The 24,299-nt window shown below is 46.8% G+C and overlaps 1 protein-coding gene across 4 annotated transcripts in view; it reads right to left on the bottom strand.

Annotated features, from left to right (window-relative positions):
* The window catches only part of GRIP2 (glutamate receptor interacting protein 2), a 292,459-nt gene that overhangs the window by 5,587 nt on the left and 262,573 nt on the right, over nt 1–24,299 (bottom strand). For all 4 annotated transcript variants that reach the window (XM_049827181.1, XM_049827180.1, XM_049827183.1 and 1 more), the window contains exons 15-22: nt 19,262–19,328; nt 18,317–18,462; nt 17,882–18,026; nt 13,370–13,509; nt 10,926–11,102; nt 7,681–7,834; nt 4,600–4,720; nt 901–1,137 (exon numbers count right to left, since the gene is read on the bottom strand). In XM_049827181.1, the coding sequence (XP_049683138.1) occupies nt 901–1,137; nt 4,600–4,720; nt 7,681–7,834; nt 10,926–11,102; nt 13,370–13,509; nt 17,882–18,026; nt 18,317–18,462; nt 19,262–19,328 (1,187 nt within the window). The remainder of the gene's footprint in view (nt 1–900; nt 1,138–4,599; nt 4,721–7,680; nt 7,835–10,925; nt 11,103–13,369; nt 13,510–17,881; nt 18,027–18,316; nt 18,463–19,261; nt 19,329–24,299) is intronic.

A 24,299-nucleotide genomic window follows, 5' to 3' on the forward strand; every position in this document is an offset into this window, starting at 1 on the left:
CTGGCCTCAACCGCATCTCCAAACACAGCCAACACCAGATGCTCCAGCAGAATGAAGAGTCACACTGTAACACGCCTAATTACACAGCTCTCCTCCTGCAGGTACAAAGGAGTTTTATTTAAAGACACATTTGCCATGCCCTGAAGGGCGAGAGCAGATCAAACATGAAAAAGTTGTTTTTTCCAGCTACCATAACTGCAGGTTTCGTTCTAAAGTCACACTAGGAAAGAAAAAGGCAATCAAATTTTTTTGAAACCTCTCCAAGCTCCCTTCCCTGCTTGCATTCTGCATCAGCAGCTTCTACAGTTAATTACTTCTTCTAATTACCGTTGCCTTGCACCATGCTTAAACTGGCTACATTCAGCTGGGTACTGAATTCAAACAAGTATCCCATTGCTGAAGTCCTACCATTTGCACCCCTTCAGGAAAGGCTGGGGTGGAGTGGAAAGGGAGGGAAAGTAAGTTATTTTTAAGTTATTGTAAGTTATTTTTTATATGAAAAGTGGCCTAATGAATGGAGCGTGCCACTGGAAAAGTGGGTCTCCAGAGGGCCGTACTTTGAGCTCTCTCACTTGTATCTGTAGCACCAATTAACGAACTCCAGAACACAAGGACCTGGAAATCTCATATAATAAAGGGAAACAGCAAAGCACAGGTTTGAACCCTGCTGAAGCATGGCAGCTAAATCCTGTTATTCTTCTGAAGAGGCCCATTCGTCTTAATCTGACCCTCTGGCAACTTTTGCTGCAGACCTTGGTGGGGGCCAGCTTTAACAAGGAACGTTTTCTGGGAGGGACCCTCTGAACAAAGGAGATTTTCTACAAGGTTGCAAAGCTTCTACAGCTTTACCCATGGAGGTACTGCCCTGCCACAGCCAGACCAACCATTGGCAGCACAGACCTTGTGAAACTCGAGGGGGGTAGGGGACATGATTTCCTGCATCTCCTTCTCAATCTTCTTCATGTCCAGGTTCCTCTCGTTCTTCTTGGCAGGGGAGCTGCTGCCCTCCGTCTGTCCGTCATCACAGCTGGAGTTAGCTTTCCTCAACGGGCTCAGTCCCGACGGGTTGACGGAGTCCAGGAGCAGCTTGCTGCCCTCTAGGCCCAGGTTGTGCACGCTCCCTGTCATGATGGATGCCTGCAGGGCAAGGGCACAAAGTCACTGCTGAGCCAGCAGCAGGAGGAGAGGGACCACCAGCAACAAAAGCGGCACAGACAACAACGGGCAGCACCACTGTTCTCACTGATCAGAAAATAAGTACCAGGAAGCTCTTTCAGTTAGCTATAAAAGCCATTTTCAGACCTCGGGAGCCTGCTGCCAGGTCTACCTGGTGGGTGGTCTCCACCTCCACCCCAACATGGAGCTTTATCTCAGAAGGAAGCATTTGTGAAGCGTCTCCTTGCTTTTTGATGACCCCTTCTACACAAACAGGGCCAGGCAGACCTCGTATCTTGTGCAGGAACCTTCTTGGTAGTCAAGAAGGATGAACATCCCGATCCCAGGGGGGTCCCAGAGGACGCAGTGTCTGCCTGGCTCTCCAGCCTACCCCTGCAGGCTGCAGCTCACCATCGGCATTGCAGAGTGCTGGCAATGGCCCAGGGAAGTCAATACCTTGGACTCCACTGAGGCCAATTCAGCAGAGAAATTAGGATTTTATCTGTCAGTAAATGGGAGCTGTCACTGAGCAAAACTGAGTTAAAAATATGAAATTAAGTAGTATTTAAGCCTGGTCATCCTTGATGGCATACATTAAAAGATGCCCCTAAGTAGATTCTATTCTATTTGGCAATGCTTTTCACTAACGAGATTACATTGATCAAAGCTAACGAAGGAGTCAAGAATCCGGTCTGTGGAACCTCAACTGGCTCCAGGTCACAGAGTCCATTTAAATGGTGTAATGAAAACTGTCATTTCAAAGTTCAGGCTCCAAGGGTCTGCAGTCCCATTAAATGTCAAAAGGTAGAAGAAAGAAAAGGAAAGGTAGGGAGCAGATAGCAAAATTCTGCAATGCTAAACATGGCAAGTCAAAGAGCAATTGCTCCTGTGCACGGGGGAAATATCATCTGACTACATCTCTAATCAAGGCCCTCCAGCTCTTCGCTCCAAGCTGGAACAAAGGCAGATAAAGCAAATTCTGGTGGTAGTATGAAAATGCCAGCACTACCCACGTTATCCCAAATAGGGACGGATAAAATACAGAAAACCTTTTAGCTTTGCACTTTTCAGGTCTTCACACAAAAATTACTTAATCAGCTTGAGTTTGGACAAAACTCAAATACCTGCTGGAAGGACATTGACTTACCACATACTTGAAACGCAGATTAACAAACAGAGGTACGGCCAACCAGGGTACTTTTGTTCACTGACCTCGGGCAGCTTCAACACCCCCCAGGACACTGTGCCATGCTGTACCAACACCAGCATTGCAGAGCCAGTGAGGAGAACAGAAAGGTCTGTGCACGTTGTGCTACTGTCCTCCCTCAGGCACTGCAAATACCATAACCAGCCAGTACAACAGCATTCAACTCCTTCCTATCTTCAAGGTATTTAAATACTCCTTGCAGCATCAAAAGCAATTTGCTAGGTGCTTTGGGTTAAGTGCAAGCAGCAGAAAGGGAAATTCTGGACTTCTCCAGCCTGTGGCTGTCTCACATTATTTTTCTCCGTGTCTTGGCTGCCCTCAAAGCAAAGCAGGGACACATGCTCCACTGGACATACTGGAAAAAGCCTGTTTCTACCCATACCCCATAGTCTGGAAGTGGATTGCTACTGTGTGTGAACCTGTTTCCAGGCTATCCTGGTTCATCTTGCATGAGTCTTATTCGTCTTCAAATGTGGAGGATGGAGGGTCAAATCTTAAAAAAAATTAAAATTAAAAATAAAAACCTGTGACTGTCATAAAATCATAGGAGATCAGGAGCTGAGTCTTAGAAACCTGCAACATAGCAAAAGCCCCAGTGAGCACTGCACATCCTACACCATGCCTCAGGAACAATGGGCACACGGAGAGGGAGGAACAGATCAGTGGTACTTTGGATCTGATAAAAGGAGAGTTGAAACCCATCAGACTTCTGCTAAAAACACAGCACTTTCCTTTTCTCCCCAGAACTTCCCATAATATTCCAGAAATGTGTTAAATACACCAAAACCCTAAAGGTGCTCAGCTTTTTGTAAAGTTTCTTTAAATTTTTAAAAGCGTTGCTATAACTGTCAAAGTTTCAATCCCTTAAAACAGCATGAATCAAAAGCCCACACATCTCTGCACCATGGATCCCTGGAAAAGGAAAAGGATTGGGCAGAAAGATATTTTCTCTATCCTAGCATTTCACAGTAGTCCAACAAATCCCTTCTTTTACATTTAGATGCCAACCATTGTGCAGAAAAGAAACTTCTATGTATCATTTCAGAGGGATACTTTCTCTTAAGCAGTCAACTACAGTTCGCTGGGGGTTTGGGGTTTTGTGTGTTGGTTTTTTTTTTTTAAGTCAGCATTTTCTTAAGCAGTTAAGATAATAAATACACCATTTCGTGCTTCAGCACAATAAATTTAATTGAGATTTCCTCCCCCATTTACAGTTGCTAAGGATCAAGGAGGAAAGAACAATTAGTAAGTCCCTTGTCACCATATAGATGAAAACAGGACTTTCCTTTTCCACCTCCAATTAAATCAGAAATTGCCATTTTTGTCTGAAGCCTAAGCAATATACAATTGTGCATAAAACCAGTCCCATTGGGGGTGATGGAGGGCATGACCCAGTGAGCTCTACCCGGTCCTCTGCACCCAGAAGCCAAGGGGACAGATGAGCTCACGGGGTCCCGCTCTTTCATTTGGGCTGTGGGAGCTGAATCGGGGAGGGGAGCAGCACGGGGCCCATCCTGCCGGGCAGGTTTGCTTCCCGCTGCTCGACAGTCTCGAGGGAGGCCTTTATTTGCATCCCACAGCTTAGAAATCCAGGCTCCTCATCCTATAACCGGACACAATAACATGACCTCCAAAGCATTTTGGATAAAGAAAAGAGAAAGTGGTTTGTGAAGAGAGGAAACACCTTTATTTCTGCAGGAAGCAATTACTTTCTCAGATTTTTCCATGGGGAAGGCTGGCTGAAAAGCTTCCAATTACCTATTTCACTGAAACAGTTTCCGGCAGAGTGACAGCTGAATGCAAGATATATGTTGGGCTTGTCTATATTTGAAGTAAGCCAAGTCTTCAGTCCCAATGGGGTTTTGGGGGGCTCCTTTTGGTTGGCCTTTAAGTGCTTTGGACAGACAATATCTTTCCAAGAAGAGGGTTTACCGTTTGACAGGGAAGGTCTGCCAACAGCCATGTGAATATCGTTGGTCAGCAACAGTTTGCAAAAAGAGCATGGAGCTCCTGGTGGGTAAGTCATCAGCTTGGGGAAAAAGTGCACGCAAGCAACTGCCTAATGAGACACAGCCACCCATTAGCACAAACACTGACACAGATTAAACTTAAACCCTTCTTCACACTGTTGGCAGCACAGGGATGCCATGGGCAACGAACAGATCTGGGGGAACAGTCTGACATTTACGTCAAGAGCAAAACAGTCAGATCAGCAGCAAGTTCAGAAAGTGATTTACCTCAATCTCCCTCAAAAGTTCAGACTGGCCGCATGTTTCCAAATCCTCCAAAGCTTCTCCAAAAACACGCCAAAAACTATCCTCGTGAGTGGTCTCAAGGCCATTTTGGCGGTTGGGGTATCTGTTGTAACGTAGGAACCAAACATTGTCAGCACTCTTCTGCAGCGGGATGAAAGCCGCGAGGCTACAGCAAGTGTCTCACCAGTAAAAGCAGAGACTTGAAGAGTCTTCATATACAAAAGCAAACAATATGAACTTTTCATACAAGAGTCCGAATACGAGACCTCCATGCATTTACTAACGGGGCAAGTGTCCTTCAAAGGAAGAATTAAGTTGGTGTAGTAATGTCAAAGTTCAAAGGGTAAATTAAAAAGTGCCTGTAGGAAGATTGTAGGTTTAGGAAGACGTTTTGGTGAAATAGAGAAGTGAAAGAAAAAAGGATGCATTATGGGTAAACCAGGAGCCTCAGAGACTGTTAGTACAAAGGCTGATGGGATAGAGCTCAGATCTGAGACACAGAACACCTGAGAAGAGAGAGAAAAACACATAGGGTAACAGACATGGTGAGAAAATGATAAATACATTAGGTATCTATGAGAGTAAAAAATGCAAAGATGTATATAAAAATGATTGCCCTGGGCTGGACAAGCAAACACACTACAGCCAGCAATATCAACAGTGTCATGTATAACCCATACAAACCGAGTTTCATTTGCTTTGGGATGGCCAGGGAACTGAGCTGTTACTTTCAGGAGGTCTCTTTTTTTTTCCTATGTAACAGTCACGGCACTTACAGCGGTGTAAAGATTGCCTTGCCACCAGTTCTGTCTACAACAGAGAGTAAGGATAGAGAGAACCTCTCTCAAGCTGGTACAAACACATGTTAACATGAACACCAAGTGTGTCTTGCTGGAGGTTCTGCAATTTCCCACCTTGGCAGTTTCAGCATCTCTTATGTCTGATCACAAGCCAGGATCCATTCTCGGACTTCTAAAGCAAATAGCAATTAAACATGCTGAAGTCCTCTGAACAAGCCAGAGAAGCAGGTGACACTGGACACTGCTTCTTGAACACCAGACTCTGTGCAAAACCCAGACTGTCAGTGCTCAGCTTAACAGGAGCCTCTTGAAGGAAACTCTCTGCGGTGTTAAATCAAGGTCATGATAAACCCACTAATGTGTCATGGGGAGAGACCCCAAGGGAACAGTGACATTAGAGCAGCCCTAATGCATCTTATCAGGAGCTGCATGGATGAGGTTCCACATCTGCAACATCTGGCACATTTTGCATGGCTTAATGGTCACCAGCACCACAGATGGGAAGGGATGGTCATCCACCGGAGCCACTTAGCAAAGGCAAAACATTTTACCTGAGTACACGTCAAAGAGAGGTTGGCCTCCATTAAATATATAATGACCCCTTGGGCTATTAATAGAGCTTTTTCCAGATCTCTATTAACTGCAAAGTCTTTAGCACACGCTTTGCTTTTCATCCACTGGTTTAAATGGGAGTCTGTAGCAGGTATAAACTCACACACACACATGCTTTTGCTCCTTGTGGGATCGTGGCCTGCCTGGAGAGAGCAGTATCTGACATGACTTATTGTATTTTAAATTCACCCCCTACCTTTCATCAGCTTTTAAAGGACAGTAGCCTTTACACCAGGCAGAAAGGTCAAAAAAACACCCAGCAAGACTTTACAAAAACAAACCAAAATTTCCCCCCAAAAGGAATTTTCAATTCTTTCCCCTTACTCATTTCCTTCCTCTGCTGCCAGGTTCCCAAAGAGACAAGCGTCCCTTCCAGTTACCAGTTTCTTGCCTCTCAGATCAGCAATATAACAAACACATCCAGGACGCGGATGAATCAGTACAGGCTCCCACACCACTGGGTCAGCAGGTTTTTCCAGGCTAAAGGCAGCCAGGGTTAGGGACATTTTGTTTTTCTGCCTAATAAAAAGGGCTCAGCAGCATGAACCGTTTCACTTGCACTTTGACATCAGGGCTTGGAGCCCTCATTAGGGACACGCGGGTCTTCGAGTGCTCAGATTTGCTAACTTCAGTTGTCGGTGGCCTCGCTGGGAGGGCCACAAGGGATCAACGACCTCCGTGAGCTGGCTCTTGCTGAGAGGCAAAACAAGAACAAAGTCTCCGCCGCTGCCAGCCTTCCTGCCAGTTTGATCATCTTTAAATAGGTGGAAATGGCCATGAGATGTTCTAAGGGTTTTGTTTGGACAAACAAAAGTTAAGGAAAAAAAAAAAAGAAAAAAAAAAAGAACCGACAGTAACAACACGACACACACAACTGTAGGAACTCTGGAGGATGTCAAGGGGAGGGTTAGTTACGAAGCAACAAGGCTTTTCCACCATGTGTGGCACAGTAAGGGGCAGCCTCTGGCCAGGGCAGATCCAGCAGGATTTTCACCCGAAGTGAGAGGCAGCTGCAGCCTCCTCCACGGGCTCAGGAGGTGTTGCAGGATTTATCCCATGCTGGCTGAGCCGGGGGATTAACTTGACCATGTTCATGGCTTTGTTTGTGGTGTTGGCAGGGCCAAAGTGTGGTGGAGAGAGACGTCCAGCCACAGCTTTGGGAGATTTTGACTTGGACATGCAACCTCATACTGATACTCCAAGAGCTTTGGTTGGCCTTTTTTGCTTTGTGGCATCGAGCTGTTGTGAAGCTGCATACTCACTTGAAAAAGTCTGGCCAACACATGCAAGTATAGCCCTGACCATATCTATTAATTATACCTGAACTATGAAAATACTGCAGCCTTTACATGGCAGGAGTATGAGATGTGGTAAGAACCTGTGGTCCATGCAGCTGAGACCGCGTTAACTCCAGACACAAACGTCACCTGGCCATGGCAGAGGTGGCACAGAGCTACACCCAGGGTAACCTGGCAATGTGGAAGGGGTTCAACAGAGCAGGTCTCCACCCCAGCACCCCTCCCCATGGCACCCTGATGCCGAGATGGGGACATCTCTGGCCGCTCCATCACATTCCCATGTCCCCTTGTCCCTACGCAGTGACACCCACAATTGCAGACACACCTCCCTGCCTCCTCCCACCCCTTCATACCTGCTGGGCTTGTCCCAGTCATCTTCACTGAAGCTTCCATCCATGTAGGGGTAGTTTTTCCTGGGGTCCCCTGGAGGGGTGCTACTCTTTTGCCTGCTGTGTCTCCATTCATGTGGATGGAGGGCTATGCCCGCAGCCTGAGGTATGTACGTACCTAGGGAAGGCAAGAGGGGGTGGAGAGAGGGAGGGAGGGTAATACCTGGTCAGAAAACCCAAATGGAATAAGTCATGCTGAGCCAGGAGAGCCTCCTTCCCCATGTCCCAAACCTGAGGCTGAATGGATTGCATATTGCTTCCATCTCAGTCATCCAAAAGGGGTTATTCTTCCCATCAGTTCTTGCTTTAACCAAAGCAGCTTCTCAGGATCTTGTCGTAAGGTGCCCCATTTCTCCTTTGCTCCCCCACTGCTGAGTAGTTTTGTGGTGTGGGGCTGGGATCCACAGACATGGGACTACATATACCCACAGACGCAGATCCTACCTCCAGCCAGCTGCACCCTGGATTAATAGCTCCTGTTTCCACACTGAACCCCACGGAAATTGTACTGTTAAAGCAGCCATCTTTAAATACAGCGAGTCCTTCAAAGGGTAAAGAGAAGATGCTGGCAAGCTTCCCTCAGCGTGCCCAACCCCATTTGTTTTGAAAGATTTGGAGGCCTAATTTCTATTAGGAAAAAAATAAAATCTTCATTTAGATTGTCAACTGTCTTCAGGACTTAATGGACAGCATGAAAGAGGTAATAGGATATAGGACAGCAGCAAAGAAACTGCATCCAGAGCAGCCAGAAGCAACAGTCTCCCTTCAACAAGTGTAATGGTGCTGAGGGTACCTGGGGGTGGTCACCAGCTCCAGTGCGCTCAGCAGTGGTAAATGAGGAAGAGCCAGCTCTGATCCCGAGAGCTGCCAGCCAGTTCCTGCAGCCAGCAGAGCCCTCCCATGCCTTCAGGATCAGCTGGTGCAGGTACAGAAAACTCCATCAGAGATGTGTGTGAAAGGCAAGGAACAGGAGGAAAAACTCTGCTGGCTTGAGAGAAAGGAAGGCTCATCTGTATCACATTTGATAGAAGATCAATACAGACTGTTAGAATGAAATCAGACAAGTTTCGCTACGTCTGCCCCCATGGACTTTTCTGTACTGCAGCATCTTACTCCAGAGATGCAAATCCATCACTACCAAGTCAAAAGATCCCCAGGTCTCAGGAGGAGCTGCCTGGACAGAAACCTTCCAAAACAGAGCATTCCTCAGCAGCGTCAGTGCCATCTGCAGTGGAAATAAATCTCCCAAGTCCCCTGCCCACCTCCTGCTGCCCGTTCAATGTTTCGGAGAAATCCTCACAGCCTTTCCAAGAAACATCTCATGCTTCCATCACACGCTGTGCCAAGCGAACAGGAAGAGGTAATGGAGAAACACATAATTAAGGGAGACTTGACCTCCCAAACAGCTGAGGGCACTGGAAATACCCAAAGACAACGCCAGCACTTTCTTTGAAAATGCCAAGGCCTGTTATTTCACTTAGCTGAGTGTTTCCTCTGTGTGTTTTTAAAGGTTAGACTGCTCTGGAGAGAGCCCTAGAAAAGCGCTTGCCAATATCTTACAGCAGTCAGGAGCATTCACTGCCTGCCAGAGCAGAGCAAGCTCCCTGGATGCAGGTCCCTGCAGCCGGTGGGCAGCAGGTCTGGGCTGCCCCCGGGGGACCGGGGACTGCCGGGGTCTGTGTACAGAGCTGTCACTTGGGTGCCACCGGTTTCACCTCCTCCTTCCAGGGAGATGGGTTGGATCCCTGGGATTCAGAGCCACCTGGTGGCATGTTCCCACCAGGCCCAGCACAGCTCCCTTGCCCAAACCCTTCCTTGGGCGGTTTCCAAAAGCTGTGGATGAACCTAAAACCTACGAGGCTGCAGAGCCCAATCTACAGTTCTCCATTTGGGGTGTAAAGCCCAGTGTCCGGGCTCTGTGTGTCCCAGGTCTCCCTGCATCCTGCCTTCCCTGCCCACCCCTTGGGTGACCCTGCATGTCCTTCTCCCTACCCTCCAGCATCCCTCTCCCAGCCAGCACCAGCACACCACCATGCAGCCAAATGCAATTACCAGGGATGAGGAGAGAGCCCCTGAAGCAAAGCTGCAGTCTGTGGCTGTTGGGCAACTTGGCATCAGCCCCGCTCCCTGGGGCTCTGTGCTCAATTACTCGTTCTCAATTTACCGGTAAAAGCAATCGCTTTGCTAAATCCAGTGTCCAACTTGTGTTAACATTCAATTAGATGGAGAAGGATTGCAGCATTATGAAGGCCAGGGGATTCCTCCTTAACAAAGCCTCCAGTCCCAATTGCACTCCCAAATTAAGACTTCAGACCAACGGAGGCTGAAGGAAGACACAGGCTTGGTGGAAGATACCTGCACGGTGCTGTGCTTTGAACTTTGCCAAGTCAGAGCACAGGCACGCATCTTGCTCAGCACGTTGAAGGTGCTTTGCAACAGCACTCCTGCAGCATCCCTCCCTGTTTTGACATTCTGTTCTGAACAGCAGTCTTTTCACCAATTTCCTTTTGCGGAGGTGATTCAGAGTTTTGTTTTGTTTCAACATGGGCTAATACTAGCTTACGTCACTAAATCTGAACTGGAATAACTATTTTCCAGTGCTTTCCTCCAAGTAAAAATCTATTCCCATGACTAGAGCATCCTCCATCCCAATTCCATGTCTGCCAGAAGCCACAGCTGAATAAACCTGGCCTCAAAGACATGTGTTCATCTGATCGCTCACTAGAGAGTTAGAGATACTTTCTTGTAGTATTACCTTAAGTATTTTGTTAAGCGAGTGCTTCTAGTCACAAGACATTCTTGTGGATTTTAAAACATCCTGAAGAGGATTAATATGTCCTACATGGCCTCTCTGGAGAATTAAAAGTGAGCTATGGACCAAATACTCTCTAAGATATATGGCCAGTGAATACTTCCTCTGATTATGTGAATTATAAACTGCTGTAATGGTTTTGAAAATGCTGTGAACAGTATGATGCCATGTAAGCCAGAAGAAATGTGCCAATAAAAACCTAAAACAGATACATCAACTCAGAGCACCACATGACTGCATTTTAAAATACATTTTGTTCCTTGCTGGAAGCGAGAAGCCAGGCAAATGTGGTCAGACCACAGGCTTCGACTCATGTTCAGTCTCCAGACAGGTTCGGAGGCTCTGCCTATCTTCGCCTTGGCCCAGAGACCCCTAAAAAAAGACAACCCTGGCTTACCTTGGCTTCCATACCCAGCATCAATGCCAGAGCCATCCCAGGATTCCATAGCACTGTCCACGCTAGGAATTGTGGTGGAGTATATCTCAGACAGCTTGCTAGTTTTCTGGGAGTCAGTCAGTTCATCTTCTGGGTCGCTCACTTCGTTTATACTCCCCGACTTCTTGGGGTAGGATTCTGAAACCAGAACATGCTGCTTTAGCAGGCACAAAGAGCAAACCTCAGGGAAAGGCTTATGCTGACATGGGAGCAAGCCCAGGTACTGTAAGTCTTTTGAAGTACCTCTTTAGCTCTTCAAAAGTAGCTAAGAAAGGCCTGTGCAATGCAGATGAAAGAATTTAATGCAGTACTCCCGGCTCAAGCTGAATCAAGAGAAAATACCTTTCCAAATTTTTAGCACATGGAATATAAGGAGCAACCATGGGGATTTGAGGATTCACAAATATGAGAGAGTTGGGACCCAATCTCACTTCACAGGTGCATCTTCTTGTGCCTTTGGAAGCTTCCTCTAAATAGCCCTGTCCGGAGAAGTGTTGGCCTCTGCAAGCAATGGCCTGTAGCTCCTCTGGTCTCAAAGGACCTGCTTTTTACTCCGAGCAGCAACTGGTCAGGGTGCTGGCTGTATCTGTTACAAGCAGATGTTTTAATGAGATTCCAATGACAACGCAACCTGGTCCTAAACCAGCGCAGCTGAAGTTATAGCCCCCTTCCAAGATTGTACAACCTCGTATCAATTCAAGGCTCATCACCACCTCTCCAGAGTCTCCCATGCAGTCTCATGACAACGGTGGAATTCCTGGGCCTGGTACTTTGAGGCTGAAGTTCCCCTGATTAGTGATTGGAAAATGGAAAGCTGAATGTGGATGATGAAGCTCAGACCTTCCCTTTCATTATTTTAGTAATAATAGGCCCTTATTATCATTATATCAATTTCCCTTTCAGGCAAAAGCTATGCAAGGAATGGCTTCTCAGCACAAGCATTTCTTTGTACTGAATATTTTTAAGTCCTCGTTGATTAGATATCCTGTTAGCCATCCACACCCTGGATCTCTGACTCACAGAGGCTGGGATAAAAAGCCTTCTGAAAGTCTGCATTTGTCAATGAGGACAGATTATTTTACGAAACAAAGCCCAGTGTCCTGAAAGTCCCTATTTTCCAAGCATTCAGAAGATTGCTTACCATGATTAACTCAAGATTACCTTGAAATTTCAATTACACCTGCTTCATTCTCAGAATGATTAACGAGTCTCCAACTGGCACTTGCATGTCAATTATTTCAGCAAGTGGCTGTGACAATGCTAAGTGTCAGCAGCAGGAAAAAGAGTATTTCAGACCAAGGATCAAGACACTTGGCTGCAGGGAACGAGACTGGGGTTTCTTGAAGAGGAATCAATTCCCCAGTTATACCTCTACTTGCTAAGTCCCCAGTCCCTGCCTGGGCTTCCTGTATTTGTAAAATAGGTGCATTGCCACACATTTGCAAACTGCTTTGATGTCTACAGAAGTGCTATGTTTAAGAGTGATGCTACTTTTTCAGATGCAGGACAGAGATGCCATGGGCCACACTTGCTTGGAAGACCTTTATCACTTCATTTCTTCTAATTCCCACAGCACTGTGGGCTATTGGCTGGGTAGGTCCAGCTAAATCTAGAGACTGCAGTACCATGACACAAAAAAAGATAGAAAATACCCACTACAAATGCACCCACTACTTTCTGAACTTGATTAAAAAGCCTCTGGCTCTGATTATGCAGTTGGGGAGAAAAGTTTGCATGTTCCTTGGTTTCACCAATTGCTCCTCTGTCCCCGCAAAAAGTAGCCTGCCTGTATTAAGTATGCTTCTGCTCTGCCAAGAAGAGCAGCATCAAAGCCACAGGGAGCTTGGCAGGAAAATGAAAAGGGGATTTTCTAGAGTGAAGGTAGACCTTAGGACCCCAAGCCAGGAAAAGGGGCATACAAGATTTATTGCCAATCACTTTCAGAAAGTTGAATTAAAGGTGGTGGGGTTTTTTCATGGGTTCTATCAGCTCAGAGTCCCCTTGCTCATTTGGGGGTGTTATATTTTTAAAAAGCCTTGCGCTCTTCTACTTTTAAAAGCAACTTCTGCTTCACTTCTGTGTGAAACACCACCACAGACGGGGAATGGCACCAATGGCACAAGGTGTCAATCTGAAAAAAAATTATCATCAATAAACCTGCTGTCTTATCTCTTCCCAGTACCACAGAGAGCCCCTGAGTTGCCTTTTTTTTTTCATCTGTGAGTCAGAAATTCAAAAAACACCTCCTTTTCCCTCTGTCCCCAGCCATGCCCCTGACCACACTGCCTCATCTCACCTTCCACAACACATGAAGGAAAACCCGCAGCATTACCCACTCCATCACCCGGGCTCCCTGCTGGGGCGCACCTTTGCCCTCCCACCCCAAACCAGTCTCCCCAACTCACTCTCCGTCTGCTTCTTGATCTTCAGAGTGACCGTCTCTCCTGCCATCTGCAGCAGGTGAATGGCTTCACTCAGCGGTTTGCCCTTGAGGCTCACGTTATTAATCGCTAATATCCGGTCACCGATGTGGATGGCTCCAGTTCTGGAGAGAAAAGGCGCTGTTAGAAACTTCAGAGAAGCAATTTGCCTCTGTGAGACAGGCCATTAAGTTGTCGCTTGAAGCAATAGCGTATTAACTCTCAGCACTTTCAAATACGTCTTGGTTTCCCCTTGCTATGCTGTATACCCGTGATTTCCTCTTCATCACCACTGCCAGGAATCTGGGTCATCCCCCCATGCATATACATATAAGTAAGTACAAGGCCCCTTGGTAACTGGGACTACAGAGCAACTTACAGTCAAAATTCTTCAAAGCAAGGGGGTCTACATATTAAAAGCACAACCATTTCCAGTGTGTGATGTCCACCGGTCGTCACACATGGAACTGAAGGGCATGTTCACACTGATGGAAAGAAAGGATGAGACAAACCCAGAAACCTGCTGAAAAAAAATACAAAACCAAAATGGCCCAACAGACACAGGTTGTGTGTGTAAGCATAAGCTGAACCAGTTGCAGATCAGCTCATGATATGTTTAAAGCTCACCCCTACACAGCTACACCACTGTGACTTTCTCCATCAGGACCAGTGCTCTAGAAGAGGTTACTGTGTTTTATTGCACAGCCACGTTCCAGCACTGGCTTCTGCTCTCAGCTAAATAAATCCTCAGGCTTCAGCAACAGCCAGGAACAAACTAACAAGTCACAGCAATTCTGCCCCTTCTTCTCCATCCTTCTCTGTGTCTGCCCACAGACAGGGGCTCACTTTACCTCTCCCGGTGTTTGTTGCAGCTCCGGGAAGAGCAGGCAGGACAAGGACAGGATGTGTCCATCGCCAGAGCTGGCTGCCAAGGCAGGAGCTTGCCCTTGCCACTGGCTGGACCAATCTAACCACGCTCACGCTCCAGCTCCCTAATGCCAGCAAGTGAGAGCAGCAATCCTCTCCTCCTCCAGCAGTGCCATAAGGTTTAGCTATCAGGAACCTGTGAGATCGAGCCAGGAGGAGATGCAAATCTGGACTGCGATATCTTTTTGTCCACGGCAACGTGGCTCTCTCAAGTTACATCTCCAAACTGGACTGCTGCTCCTGCAGAATTGGAACTTGATATACTGTCGGCAGGCAAAACAGCTCTTTGTCTTTCCCCAAAACATGAAACTTCTGTAGAGACACTGCTGTGAAATAGGTACTATAAGTACATCAAATTGGGAAATGTAGCCAAACAGCAGGCAGGACTGTTTGGTCTGCTGCTTCTGCTAAGATACTTGGACAGTGCCATGACGGTCCCAGGCAGCCACTAGATGTCCGTCTTGTCCCATCCAAATCAGCCTGAAAAAGCCCTCAAGGAACATCTGTGCATTCAAATAAATAACAGCTCCAACCGGAAACCCAGTATTTGTCTTAAAAGTTTCATCTACGTAGTCAAAAAAAATCAAGCTTTACGGCTGGCAGTTTAAAGGCGATCCTTCGCTCGCTGCAGTGGTTCAGCATCTGAGGGCCTCCTGCTTTAGCCCTGAACCCAGCATGAGGATGCATCTCCTATCCAAGACACTAGCCAAACCTCTGAACAGCATGACTGCTCTGCAGAAACTGTGGAAGTCCCTCAGCAGGGAAAAATACAGAAACCATTAAAGAGAAAGGTCACGTTCAGCCAGGTGTTTTTCTTCAAGGGGGGAAAAGCAAATCAAACTCCAGTCCTCTCATCTGTCCATCACCAGGCACCCCTGTGAGGACAAGCAGACAGAAGCCAAGCGGGAGCGACACAGAAAGCTGTTTCTAGCTAATGACCCTTGTGCCTCTCCATTATCACCAATAGTACTTAATTCAACTCAAACACAAACCAGCCCAAGGAGCTGCATCCTCCATGTCCCTTCTTGCCCACAGGACACACACAAGAGCAGAACTGAGCAGCAGGTAGGTTGCAAGGTGTAAAAGGGGCTGCAGGCACTATCCAGCAAGCACTGGAGAAGAGGTGCCTGCATGCACGTGGTAGAGATTTACCTGGCATATGGGCAGGGCCACCATCCCTTCTGCCCCCTGCCAACACGGGTTGGTGCTGAGCACTCCTGGACAAAACCCTCCTGCAGCCAACCCCATCTGCTTGACCAGGTGGCACTAGAGGAGGCTGGTCAGGCACTTTAAAATGCCAGTGCTAGCCCAAAATTGCTCTTGGAGAACCATTACATCTCAACTAGAATTGAACAGAAGGAGGAAAACAAGTCCCATGACCCAGGCTAAAGCCACCTGCAGGCACTGAAGGAGGGGAAACAGAGACTAACATGGGAGAGAGCCACCACTCGACACCAACCCATCAGCCTGAGCTGCCTCTGTAGGTTTCTATAAGATCAGACGCATACAAGGAGAAAAATGTTCAAGGTCAAGATAAAACCCAAGTCATCTGAATCTGGAGCCTTTTTCAGCTTAGACAGCCTGTCACCTGCTGTGGCAGACATGTGACAGATCCTAGAGGACACCCTGCCTTCTCCATCACCGAGTGAGCAGCCCGAGCTGCAGCACAGACCTTCACTCGTGCGTCTACAAGAGAGGCCGGCGGGTTCCCGTTATCTGATGCTGGGATCTGGTCCACCCAGTGCCAGCGCTGCTGAAACATGTCCTGTGCCCCAGCAAAAGCCAGGCACAGATTTGGGTTTAAATCCCTGTTCTTCAGAAACCTGTCCCACCCTTCAGAGCCTGGCTAAGGGCGCCTGTGGCACAGGGAAGGGTACTGACAGCAAGAAAAGGACAATTTAGGATAACACTAGGACCACCCTCTTCCCTTGACAAGGTCAAGCCACTCCCTTCTGTTACTCCCAGGAGAGAAAAAAATGCACCTTTCCTGCAGGCAGCCTTCATCTCAGCATCCCTCGCCCTTCCCACAGGGAGCCAAGGTTACCCGGAGAAATCCCCGTGATGCTCTGTCCCCGTGCTGCTCCTCAGCACAGGCACCGTTATTTGTTAGTCAGCTACAGTGAACATGCTGAACAGCTCCATCACTCTTCTCAAAAGACTTTTCATTCCTTACTGCCTGCCAGCTCCTGATCAAAATTCAATAGTACCGCAGCACTTGCCTGCACTACGTTTCTCTGTGGAGCAGTCACTGATGTGTATCCGAGTTTGAAGGAGGAACAGCCACGGCATTGCAAAGGGAACTGAGAGCAACAAGGGTACGAGACTGTCTTCTAACACCTGACAGCATTTGGGCTTTTTGTCCTTAAGCTCTCTCACGCTGGGCTGCAGGTACAGTGCAGAACTGCTATGCAGAAAAGCCTTGGATACTCTGTGGCTATTATTTTCTAGGGAAAAAGACTGAATCCTACAGTGGCAGGCCGTGATATAAATTCCCCAAGGAGAAAAAAAACACTAATGACTAAGTCTATCCGTCTTCCTTATTTCTTGGGAGACACTGATGTTCTGCTTTCGGTACCAGAGGGAAGCAATGGAAACGTGCAGCAGCATGCATGCTAAGAGCTCAAGGATCCCAATGCAGAAAGAGGCACTGAGCTGTTTTACAGTTCAGCTAAGAAGGAATGTGGCCTTGAAACAGAAAGAACCAAATGGCCAGATCTGCAGTCAAACCTCCCCAAGGTCTAGCACTTTACACCTATTTGTTCAGGGGTTTTTTGCTGCTGTTCTGCCTATCAGGCAGCACAGGGTAAAACAACCCTATGAGAAGCGTGAGTCAGGCCTGCTGAAATGATCTATTTACAAGTGACAGCTACCGTATAGACAGATTAATTAAGATACAGTGTATGACTCAGTTCCACCTTATATTCTAAGCAATGTCCTGATCCCTTAAATCCTACGCATGCACATATTCAGACACAGGCACACACACAGTCAACCTCCCTAACTGCTGAAGGTAAATCTGTGCCTACGTTTATGCAGTATAAATGTCTGCTGCTTGCGGCATGCCAGCCCTGCACTGAGATACCTCCACATGTAACAGACTAAGCAACCAGCAAGGATGGGTCAGAAGACCCCCTGGGATCTGTGGTTTCAGCAGGACACACCACTGTCATGGCCGTAAGCTGTAGTTTAGCAATAGGTGAGTCCTGGACAGGAGTTTACAGTGGTTTTGTGGGCAGGCTGGGCACTCTCCCCATGCAAGATGTGCATGGGAAATCTCAGACCAGGAAGCACCTCTGTGGAAGAGGGGCAGATAAACACACGTTCCTGGCTGCTGCATTCAACTGACTCACTGGATCTGACTTTTCCAGAAGTGCCCTGCTCTGAGCCTCTCTCATCGACCTATAAGCACAGTCCCAACCACCCTGGTTCATAGCGCTTGGTACCTTCATAGCACCTTTCCTTTTTAGCAGACTAAAACACCTAAGAAGAGTTTATGACAGCAGAGGAAACTTGGCAAAGTTCAAGAACTCTTCCCACATCAATTCAATGCCTCTGCCCCTAAAACCTCACCTTTCTGCCAGCCCTCGTTTAGTCAAGCCTGAAATGACAATAGGATCGAAAGGTTCCTCCGTCCCGGAGATGGTTATTCCCAAGGGACCGCCATATCGCTTCAGTTCCACTGTGTAGATAATAGCACCGGTCGTCTCCTGCTCATCTGAAAGAGAAAACAGGAATGCTGAAATTTTTAATTAGCCATATGAAAGAGGTCATAGGAAAGACTTGCAGCATTTAGAAGCAAAAGCCTGAGGTCTTCAGCCACGCTCGTACCAAATAGGATTTTAACCTTCCACACTCCATTTAAGGGCAGAATAACAAAAATAGACTATAATCAATTGGAAAGTGGTGACCGGACAGGCAGCAGCCCTTATCTTTGTTAGTTTGCACTACCTATTGGGAAATGTCATTACAGTGGACAGGCACCAGTTTGCATCAGGATTTCTGTACCAGAGTTATCTTCATCCTTCCTAATCTTCAATTTGACCAGGTCTTCACACTGCCTTAAAATCTGCACAGCATCCTCCATTGAGCAATTGTCGAGTCGGATGTTATCAATGGCTAACAGCTTGTCTCCCGGCTCCAAGGTGCCAGTTCTATGTGGAAAGGAAAAGAAAACTTACTTAAAGTACATTTGTATTTGCCTTTCAGATCCCACCGCTCATTCAGTCCTGTGGTGGCAATGACAATATTAACTTCTTGCGGTCCTTGATCTTTTCTGGTAAACAACCACGTACGGAGTCTGGGACAACTGTAACTTAAAGAGAGGAAGTTTGTGTAGAGTGTGCATCAAGACAGAACAAGGCAGGAAGATTAGATATACAGCCTGGGTAACCTACAGCACTGAAAAATGCCTCATGTTTAACTGACAGATATTCTACCTTTTATGGAAACTCTATAAGCACTCTAGAAACGAGCCCTCCGGCAGCACTAAATTCCTCTGAAAGCCTTGCTGTAAGGTACTGGGATCGGAGGTGAAGTCAATAAATGCTGAGTTATTTGCACAGTTCTCCACCAGTGCCCACAATTCACTCACTCTGTTCACCTGAGCAGGAACTGAGACGTGGCAAACTACCTGATGAGACATAGCACCTTATGGGATATATGAAGCCCTTTACCACATGCTCTTAAATGCTAAACATCTATTTCCTGTAGGGTCAGCAGACATCTGAATTGGTGCCCTAGCCACCTTCTCCACTAGCTCAACTCTACTTCAGTACAGACAGTTTTTATTGCAAACCCTACTGTGGTCTCAGACAAACCTCTAGGTCTGAGATCTCCTCGGACGCTGGCAAAATCCAGACCCAAGTACTACTGCTTGGGCTTCATTCTACCTCTCATTACTGGCTCTGACATTTTGCAATGGGTTTCACAGATGGGAAATTCTGCACTCACCTATGTGCTACGCTCCCCTTCTTGATGTCAGAGATGATCAAAGGCTCCCCAGGCTTTCTGCTTGCAGCTGCAAAAGAGACACATGGGTACAAAGCTTGGTATTGAGTCTGCTTTCTAGGATGGGGATGGTTAATAGGGAGAAGGAGTCGTAAAGAAAGGGAATTTATATTCCTTTGACAAAATGATGCTTCGCACTTGAACTCTGGAAGCCACACCAGGAAAAAAAAGAAGTAAATCCCTCCAAAAGTTTGTTGGTTGCCCTTTGCCCAAGTTAGCTAGCTTCTACCTTCGGACTTCTCCTGAAGGGGAGGACATGTGGTGTCCAGCAGCAAGAGGTGGCATTGCCCGATCCCAGCGCTGTTAAACGCCTGCTCACCCACATCACTGACCCAAGACAGCAAGTGAGTCAATGGCTGTGGCAGTAATCGGACATTACAGCACTGCTGCCCAGGGAGTACCTAGCTCAGCACTGTGCTTAATACAAGCATTTCTGTGTTCTTGAAGTAAAGCGGGCTGGGAAATTTTCCAGGTGGAAAATAACCCAGGAAAAATGAGATAAAGCACTGTTTTCCAGCTGGTTCAGCTCCCCAGGCCACTTCATCATACAACCAGATAAATCAGGGCTGGTCTCAGTGCTGGAGCTGGAAGGGGCGGTTTCCAACTCCTCTCTCCTGCCCAACCCTGATAACTTTTTCATCCCACAAGAGATGCGAGTACACATCTCTGGGAGCATTTGCATCTTCAAATTTGACTGCAGGACCTGCTGCTCTCTTGAGAAATCCAAGAGAGATTTATGACTGGAACCCCTCCTGACCTCTCTGCCATGCACACACCAAACATATGCCAAGAGCATCCTTTTCACTCCGCATCCCACCCTCCTGCATTGCTATGGGAATTGCATCGTCTCATTTAAAGCTGACAGAGCTTCTCAGCAAAAACTGCGTGGGAAGGAAGAAACTCGCAGCATCTGAACATATCAGGTGCAGGTCAGAGATTAAAATATCTGTGAGGCACGTGGCATCAAACACACAGAGATCCACCTGCCTGAACAGCAGTTAGAGAGCACCCCAGAAAGTCAGACATAAAGGAGTAAGTGCTTCCTCTTACCAACCTCTCTGCTCAGATACTTCTGTTGTTTACATTCATTTATGAGATTTAAAAACATATGTGCTAAGCCGTAACATTTAAGGATACCCTCTCCCAGTTATAACTAAACCTTCTGTACTGAACAGAGCAAAAAGACAACCAATCTCAGTCATAGCAGGGCTGAGTATAAAAGTTAGGTCAGACAGCAAAGAGCAGACCCTGACTGATTTTACAATAGTCACGGCAATACAACTGCTGAATGATACAGAGCCGGGAAGAATTATTTTCCCCATGTCTTACTGAAATGCAGTGCCAGGCAATTTTGGTCTGGACACTCATGTTCAGCTTGTGGCTGTGGGTTGAACAGAAGCAGATGCGTTGTGGAGATTCACCGAGGGCTCGTGCCTATATCCAACCTGTCCACGGCACAGACCAGCCAGCAGATATGACACACACCAGGCAGAGCTGAGTGGTGGGAGGGAAGAATGGGGTGCAGCAGCTAAAATCAACACAGAAATCCCCCCTCTGATCGAGAAGCCCACACGGTGTGGACTAACAGCACAGGGGACAGAGATTTATCGCCTTGTTATTGCTATTGCTGTTCTCTTTTTCAATATAGAAGATTTATTTGCTGCTGAGAGAGGTGTACAATTCGGTGGTCCAAGCGGTGGAGATGGGAGACCCTGTTAGCACACTCTGAGCCCTGGGTCGGGCTGGCATCGCTGCATGTTTAATCACTCCCTACCCTGGTTCTGTCAAAACGATCCAGGTTAGCAAAAATACTTTTCACTGCAAGGTTTGTTTACTAGTTTCAAAGCAGAGGCAGTGTGACAGAAAGGGGTTAGGGAGGATCTCCACAGTCCTGGTGGTGGGTTGGGATGGCCGTCTCTAAACCTGACCCAGCCACAGCTGGAACAGTGTGTTCAGAGACCGTTAACACTGAAAAGAGCAAAGAAGGGGGAAAGAGAAACAATAAAGGAGCAAGTATAGACAAGAACATGCCTCAAGCTCTGCAGAAATGGTGTTTATCTCAGCCTCTGACTTACAAGCCCTGCGACACACAGAGGGATCCTGCCCACGGTCAGTCTTTGAGCAGAGAGGGAGACCCCGTCCTTCTGCAGTTCCGCAACTGGTGTCAGCACTGAACACAGCACAAGCTTCCCGTATCAGAAGCAAGGGTGACAAACCAAGTGCTTCGTCCATTAGGAAACAAAGCAAGTTTTCAGGAAAAATCATTCTGGATTTTGTTTGTGTTAGTTTTGGAAGTTGTGCTTTCCAAACAGATTGAGACTTCAGTTAATGGAAGAGCCATGTACAACTGCATACAGCTGTCCCTACCATCAGAGTACCCAAACTTTAATAAATGGCAGCCCTCTGTTTTAAATAAACACTTAGTATAAAATCAGAAGGCTTTATAAAACCATCATTATTAGTCAGCACCTACAAATCTGAAGGGTAAGTTAGAGAGACTTAATGAATAATCATTCTCTCTCTAGAGGCCTAAGATACAAAGTTAAGATCGTGACATCTCAAAGCACAGAACGCTCATTTGCTGTTCGTTTTAAAAACCAGTAGTTACTAGCTCCATTGATTTGCCTTTGGCATCCCAAAGCCCTTCCCAGTGCCCCAGCAGAGCGCCCAGCTGGGCTTTCTGCCCGTCAGCTGGGACCAGGCTGTCACCGACCACCCCAGCCACCCTGGGACCCGCGTTTTTAACAGCCCTGTGCTGTTCTTGCAGGGTGACAACGTGCCTCTGTGTAACGGCTGCCTGTCTACAGGTGAGACCCGCAGGTTCACTGAAGTGGTGGCTCAGTCTAGGTCAGAGGCACTAGATATGTAGATCCCTGGTGAGATTTTGGATAAACCGTTTCCAATTTGCCTGCAACTAAAACCAAAACTTAAACTACATTATTATTTTATTAGGGCCATGGTCTTTGGCGTTAAGACACTTGCACAGATGAGTAAAGCCTCTTTATCCATTTGTTTCTGCTGTCGATGTGGTTATTCCTCTTCAAATGACATTGCCCTGGTAATTCTGTTTTCTGCAGGAAGACACGGTTCGGACACCCAGCTTTGCCTCTGGGTCTTTCTTTCCTGGCTGTAAAATGGAGATGGCAGCAAAGGGAGTCAAGGGAAGAGATGAATCGAGGCACAGAGGCAGAAGCTGCTGTGCAGAAACCCACGCTCTCGGCAGGCGCTCTCGTTGTGGCCTCCATCTGCCAGGCAGACCACTTCAGGTGTAAGTAGGCTCTTTTTCAGATACATTTGTATTTTTGGTGGGTTTACCAGTACAAAAGATAGTTTAAATCTGCTCCAGTGGCCCAGAGAAAGCTCCATAAATCAACAGCTGGTGAAGGTAGAAGCACGGGGTGGGGGAGAAACTCAAAATGAAAACACTGCTTAGCGGTGGTGACAGGGCAGTGATAAAAAGGTGACTTGATCAATACTGTTATTTACTTTTTATAAATTGCTTTCAGTCTCTCGCCACCTCTGCTGGGATTCTGGCTTGCTCGGCGTTTACTCTGTGATGGATGATGAGGCCAGAAACACATGTCCAGTTTGTGTTTTTAATAGAATGCATAATGACTCATATTGGTAAATTATTCCCCTCCGAGGAGCACAAGCACATATCTCACACACATCAACCCATTATAAATGCCCTTCGTTATTGACCAAGCCAAAGCAGCACCCTGCCAACGTGTAATTAAAGAAATTGAAATAATGCCGTAAGAATACATTTAAGAAAGCAAGCATTTATAAATGGGAGAAAACAAACAAAATCAGAAACCCAGTAATCTCAGGATAGCTAAGGAATGAGAAGAGGGATAAAAGCAAATCAGAATCAATTACAAAAAGCAGCAGTGAAAATCAAATCCCCAGTACCCAACTTTTTTTTCTATCATTCATTAGTTTTAGCAGCAGGTGCGTAAATTATCAGTGCCTCCAGCAGGGTATTTGCCCCACCGCAGATCTATTTCCTTTCAAAATCTCCAGGCAGCAAAACCAGGACAGAATACCCCACTTCGGTAAAAGCACCAGAGTGAAGCAGCTGCAAATCTCAGTTGAAGCTGCAGCGTTAGCGAGGGGGTAGGACAGGAGGCTGCTGGGCACACCGCCGCTGGCAGACACACTCTGCCGGGCTGGTGGCAGGTCCCAGGTTAATCCAGCACCAGCAAAGCTGAATGTATGTTGCTCGGCTCACAGATCCATCTTCTTGCTAGGACAGTGATTACACTGCTTAAGCGACTTAATCGAAGTTATCTATCTACCCAAATTCCAGTTTTATCGCCCGCAAGCAGATATACTACCTACTCCTTATCTGCAGTACTTCACGCCAAGGGCACAGGAATTGATTTGTTAAGATATATAAAGGTAATTTGATAAACATGCTATATAAAGCATTAATGCATATTTAAAATGAAAGGTAATTTCAATATCTGTTTAAACAGCAACAACAACACACCTGTACCTTGCAGTGAATTTCACAACTAGCCCTTGGAGAGGATGTTTGAGACAGACAAAAAAAAAACCAACCACCCACAAATCAAAAAAAGCAATCTTTTATGTAATCAACTATCATTTTCCAGAGGCTAATAACAAATCCATATCTTATTTTAAGAGGTCAGGTATTGAACATGCAAGAATACACGACTATCAGCTTCTCGCTCATGGAGATTTTAATTTGTAAGAGATTTAGAGAAAATCTACCAAGGCATAACTGTATCATTAGAACTGAATGCAGCCAGCAAGATCAGAGCACTTGAGGCATGTGTTTTGCTAATGGAGATGAGTAGCTCAGACTAACAAGAGCCAAATCTTCACATCCCTGTGTCAAAAATCTCAGTTTGCACATCTTTGCATCCTCACCATCCAGAGCACCTCAGAGGTCCCTGTAAACAAGTGAGCTTCACAGCCCACACAGCTCTTTGAACCACGCAGAGCAGAAAGGAGC

Source organism: Accipiter gentilis, chromosome 23, assembly GCF_929443795.1.
Source record: "Accipiter gentilis chromosome 23, bAccGen1.1, whole genome shotgun sequence".
Taxonomy (NCBI): domain Eukaryota; kingdom Metazoa; phylum Chordata; class Aves; order Accipitriformes; family Accipitridae; genus Astur; species Astur gentilis.